Source organism: Myxine glutinosa, chromosome 5 (assembly GCF_964187855.1).
Source record: "Myxine glutinosa chromosome 5, kmMyxGlut1.1, whole genome shotgun sequence".
Classification (NCBI taxonomy): Eukaryota; Metazoa; Chordata; class Myxini; order Myxiniformes; family Myxinidae; genus Myxine; species Myxine glutinosa.
Genome location: NC_136265.1, coordinates 201,975,465 through 201,981,464, shown reverse-complemented (window position 1 = coordinate 201,981,464; position 6,000 = coordinate 201,975,465). Strand labels below are relative to the sequence as shown.

Sequence of the window (6,000 nt, the reverse complement as noted above, 5' to 3'; positions counted from 1 at the left end):
AAATCCCCACAGCAATGTTCCAATGTCTAGTGGAAAGCCTTCCCAGAAGAGTGGCGGCTGTTATAGCAGCAAAGGAGGGGACCAACTCCATATTAATGGCCATGATTTTGGAATGAGATGTTCCATGAGCACATATGGTTGTGATGTTCAGGTGTCCACATACTTTTGACCATGTAGTGTATTTTCAAAAGCTAGTTGTAACGATGATGTGATGCAAGAACCAAAACATACAAAAGGTATAAATATCAAAACGTCTTTATTGCGCATTTTTTCTGTGCTAAGCAAAACTACAAACAGGAAAAGCAATGCAAAAGAGAATGTAACACTTCTAAAATAAACTTTCCCCACCCCTCCCAAAACTTTTCAGTTTTCGAGTTTTTTTTCAAAAACATCACGCACATGAAAAAACATCTTGAAAGGTTCACTTACAATTTAAGGCTCTTGTTTTTGCATCAACTTATAGTTTCAGGCATCACAAGCACTTCTGCATCTGTGGTTTCAAGTCACATTGTTCTAGTTCAGGGAAGTAAACAGAACACATCGTTAAAATTGGAACCATGTCAATATCGGCACAAGGTTCATCGACACACACCTGGAAAATGATCCGAGTGCAAGACCAAAGGAGATGCACTCGCATCGTGACGTGGCCGTATCTCCATGAGCTTTTACACTCGCGTGCCCCCAAGGAGTTATGGGTGCATCATGCTTTTGAAATGAGGTGCATGTGGATCACGGAAAAAGAAAATCATGATGGCATATTTGCCAAAAAGTTATATATGGGTCTATCAAGATCTTACTGAGGTTCAACGAGATGTAGTATACCTCCAGATCCGAAGTTGGAAATTCTGGTTCAACAACTCTGTGCAAGTCTCGATGAACACAGACACCAAAAGCATATGATATATTCGAACAAACACTTCAGAAGTTGAGGCAAACATTTGGCTCGTGTAGCGAAAAAGCTGAAGTGATCAAGACAAGAACATACAATTAACAACAACGACAGCAAAGGAATATATGAAACATCACGGGTAAAGTGTGGAAGAAGCTGGTCCACATCTACCAAAGGGGGTGAGATGTGAAGTTGAAATTCAGCTTCAAGAGGTACTTCACGTTAACCTGCGCCACGTCATACACGATGTATCTGAACAGCTGTTGAGGAACGAACAGAAATGGAACTGTATACAACAAAAACAACAACAGGCATTTTAATGCCATTTTCTCTGCAAGAGCAGGGGTTAGCCTTGCGGTACCCATGACAATATTCTCCATTTTGCCCTATTTTCTGCATCTCTCCTTGTTAACCCCCTTGCCCGCAATTCTTCTTCGACCATCTTTAGCCAAGTCTTTCTCGGTCTTCCCCGTCCTCGACTTCCTTCTACATTCATTTCCATCACTCCTAACTCATCCAGTCACTTTCATCCTTCCTCAACATATGAGCAAACCATCTCAAACTGTTTTTTTTTTTTGTTGTTTGTTTTTTGTATACAAGATCGAGGCTCGTGAAAGAGCGAACATTTATCACACAGAAAGACAAACCGACACAAAACCGACAAACCGACACATAAAACAAATAACATCGGGAGCGGTAGACAAGATGGGGAGAGAGGGGGAAGGACACAAACACAACATTTGAGAGCAGGAACCGAGAGACATGGAAACATAGAGAGATCTGTGGGAGGGAGAGGGCTTTGGGGGGAGGCATGGGAAAGGGGGTGGGAGAGGCATAAAACATATGGACACTGCCAGGACTACCAGGAAAGAAGTTGGAATTACAAACAAGGTGGATCTGGGGTGAATTAGTGGGGGTAGAAAAGATCAAGGTTTTGGATGGGGGAAGATAAGAGATGGTGGTGAACAGCTGTTTTAAAGACCTGGAGGGAGGAGTGGGATTGAAGGGAGTGTGGGAGTTTGTTCCAGAGGCGGGAGAAAAGAGGAATGAAGGAGTGAAGGTGAGCAGAGAGCCGAGATTTCGGCAGTTTAACCATCAGAGGCTTGCTGGCAGATCTTGTGCGACCTGTAGGAATATTTGGGGGACAGAGCACAGAGAGAGCTGGGGGAGCAAGGCCGGAGAGGAGTCGGTAGAAGACAGAAAGACCACCTACCTGCCTGCGGTGAGTGAGTGAAAGGCCCTCAGAGAAGTTCCTCTTCACAGCATCCATCACAGGCTCTATTCCCATCATCTTTCGCAATTCATCATTTATCTCCTCTCTCTCAACGATACTTCACACATCCACCAAACCATTCGCATTTCCACCCTTTGTTGCTGCTCTACGTTCATTACCCATGTCTCACTCCCATAAATCATAACACTTCTCACACATGCAGCAAACACCTTTCCCTTCAGCTTCAACGACACTCCCCTCCTCGTCAGCATGCCACTCAGTTCCCGAAACGTCTTCCATGCACATCTCACTCCAGCAACCATTGCCGAGTCTGATCCACCTTCTCCATTCAGCATGTCTCCGAGGTAACAAAATGTTTTCACACCTTCCAACTTCACGCTGTCTCCAAGATCCAACTCAACATTTCCTCCTTCTGCAGCTCCCTCTGTGTACACTGTACACCTTACACTTGAATGTAGCTGCCACACTGGTTAATGACCCTCTCAAACCACTACATTTTTGATGAACCCACTCAGCGCACATTGTACATTGAATGAAATTCACTCCGACACCCTTCCTGCACACAGAACACGGCCACTTCCCAGTTCTTTCCACCTCACCACATGCTTTACCACTTGCCATCACCTTCGTTTTTCCGATATTCACCTTCAGACCTTTTGTCTCCATACATTCCTTCCACTTGTTCATCTTCTCCTTCAGTCCATCCAAACTTTCTGCAATCAACACCAGATCATCTGCATACTCCAACTCCCATGGTAAACCCTCCTTTACGTTCCAAGCCAGCACCTCCATCACAGCTACAAATAGTAGTGGACTTAGTACCAACCCCTGATGCACTCCCACCTTCAGCTCAAACTCACCACTGTTCCCGTCCTTCATCCTTACAGCTGTGCGCGCTCTTTTGTACATTGCCATCACAACTCTGATCAACCATTCCTCCACTCCTAACTTCCTCAATGCCCATGTCACTACTTCACGTGGAACCCTATCGAATGCTTTCTCCAGATCAAAAACCCAAGAAACAACTTCTTCCTCTTCTCCATGTACTTTTCCTGCAACTGCCTCACAATAAAAAGCGCGTCTGTCGTTCCTCTTCCTGGCATAAATCCAAACTGCATTTCATCAATCTTCACTTTCTTCCTTACCCTCCTCTCCAACACCCTTTCCAATACCTTCATTCCATGCTCCAATAACTTTATCGCTCGATACGAGCCACAGTCCAGAGGGTCACCTTTCCCCTTGTATAGAGGGACGAGGGTACTCAGTTCCCAATCCACTGGAATGCGGCCTTCTTTCACCACCACATTGCAGATCTCTGTCATTGTCTTCACACCCCAATTTCCAGCTGCCTTCAACAAATCTCCCACAACTCCCGTCGGCCCTCCCGCTTTTCTACTCTTCATTGCTTTTATCGCTTCCTGAACTTCCTTCTCGGTTATCTTCTCTGCCGGTCCTAAAACTGGGTTACTCTCTTTGTTGCCATCCCATTCATTCTCTGCATTCAACAGTATTTCCATATATCTCTTCCATCTTCCTTTAATTCCATCTGGGTCCACAATGATTTGTCCCACTTCGTCCTTCAAGCAACTAATCCCCACCACATCACACCTCTCTTTCGCTATCTGCTTTGCAATCCTGAATACCGCTCTCTGACCCTCTTCCAAATCAAAGCGTTCTCCGAACATTTTCCTACATGCCTCCTGCGCCTTTGCAACCTCTTTCTTTGCAGCCTTCTTGGCTGCCTTATAACTTTCATGCTCTGCCTTTTCTGCCCCCATACCCTTCGCCTTCTGCCACTCCTTGAACTTTTTCAAGCCTCGCTCCAAGCTCCACAAGCGCCGATCACACACCACGAGGTCCCTCGCTCCAAACTCCAAAGCACCGCGAAGGCCCGAGCGAACGACCACCAGGGACCTCCCAAGACCAAGCAGGGAAGCGCAGAGAGCACAAGACAGCCAGGGAGGGACGTGCGCAAGAGGGAGTTCGAGCTGCCAGAGAAAGCTGTGCAAGCAAGAAGAAGACGTGCTGAGCAAGACCGCACTGCTGAAACGCAAGACCCGCAAGAGCCATGCTGCGCAAGACAAAGAGCGGAAATTGGCGTTTGACGTGCCCTCATATGCCCCCCCTTCTTCCTCCCGCGTTAATTTGCTTGATTTGTTAATTTTAACACACCCGTGTTAAAATGAGGACATAAATGGAGCTGTATACAATATATAATTACATTTGTGAAAACTGTACTCCATATCGTGTTGCTTTTAATCATTTCAGGTTGCATTCCATTGAATCCAAACAATGATACGTTTGTACCCAAGTGACGACATAGTCGGAGGACAACAGGAGTGGGGTCGATCTTGAGAAGCTTTCACACGTTTAAACACACTGTTGATTCCAGGGGTATTACGTGAGATGTCATTTGGCATCCTATGATGATTCGACAACTGGTCGCATCTTTTGCAGGCCTGCAGTACTACAGTCAGAGACTTGAACCTGGGTTGCATTTTTTGCTTTTAGTCTTGCCCGAAGGGGATGCGAGACTATTGCGATGTCCCTGTCTGTGTGTCTGTGTCTGTGTCCACACCCATATATTTTCACTTTAAAAATATTTTCTCTGCAACCACTTGTCCGATAGATGCAAAACTTTAAACATAGGAGGAACTCACCATGGAGAATATTTCTTTGCTAACTTTGATGTCATCGGTCACATGGTGTGGCAGCCATAATGCATTAAAGGAAAAAGAAATTGGACATCATTTTCTCCGAACCCGCTCAACGAAAAAAATTGAAACTTGGCAAATGACATCAACTCCCCATGGGGTATGTTGGGTGATAACGATTATGTCATTAGTGAAGTGGTATTCCAGCCATAATTGGTCGAATTAAAATCCTCATCCAAAAATCTGAAACTTCATATATCTGATCTATGAGCCGATGTGAGGGAAGAATTAAATTTACAACATTCATAACCCATGCCAATAAATTATGTGTCATAATAGGATGATACAGGTATATGAGCCATAATAGCAGTGGGCCATAATATTAGCATGTTCAGTTAAAGATAATATTTTTGTTCAGAATGAACGCGCAAGGTGTGACTAGGTGCTTTATGAGTGCCGTTCGAGTTACTCCTGCCATTGAAGGTGGGTGAAGGTCATGTTTTCACCCCTGTCTGTCTGTTTGTGAATAGGATATCTCAAAAAGTTGTGGATGGATTAGGACGAAATTTGGTGCAGAGGTTGGGTATGTAACAAGGACAAAATAAGTAGATTTTGGGGATGATCCGCATCTGGATCTGAGAATTTTATAAGTGATTCCTCAACATTGAGAGATAGGGCAAAAAACGATATATAGCATGATATTTCAAACAGTTCCAGACGACTTATGACAAAACTTGGTGGATGAGTTGGCTCGGTGACGAGAACAAGCCGATTCGATTTTGGTTCAGGTCCGGATCCAGATCTGGCATATCAGAGGGCTACAAAACGTAAACTGTTCAGCCTTGTGGAGGTATGCTCCTACCGAGTGTAGTTGTAGTTCTATTGGAGATGAGACTTGGGATAACTGAGGATGTGACATGGCTCAAACCTGTCATCTCGAGTCTTTAAAACCTGCGAATCAATTGAGACATTTCCCTCCCCGCCTTGCTGTCTCACACTTGGTTTTCCCTTCCTCTTCTTGCAGTGTGTGAGTTTGTATCCAGCTTGTTCACCCCATGTCCTCCTCACTCTCTGATTGATCCAATTCTTTACCAGGCCCATTCTGCCTTCAAGTGTCCCTCTACCTTTCTGCTGGTGCCCCCTCTTCCCTTTTGCAACAAGTTCATATTATCATGTGATGTTCTACTCCATTATCGTCTTGCTTTTCCATGAGCCTCAACATT

At 44.9% G+C, this 6,000-nt stretch overlaps 1 protein-coding gene across 1 annotated transcript in view; it reads right to left on the bottom strand.

Annotated features, from left to right (window-relative positions):
• Nucleotides 1–239: 239 nt before the first annotated feature.
• PARP1 (poly(ADP-ribose) polymerase 1) overlaps nucleotides 240–6,000 on the bottom strand; it is a 90,822-nt gene continuing 85,061 nt past the window's right edge. Inside the window, exon 23 of the mRNA XM_068115089.2 lies at nucleotides 240–1,141. Coding sequence (XP_067971190.2) covers nucleotides 1,057–1,141 — 85 coding nt within the window. The 3' untranslated portion in view covers nucleotides 240–1,056. The remainder of the gene's footprint in view (nucleotides 1,142–6,000) is intronic.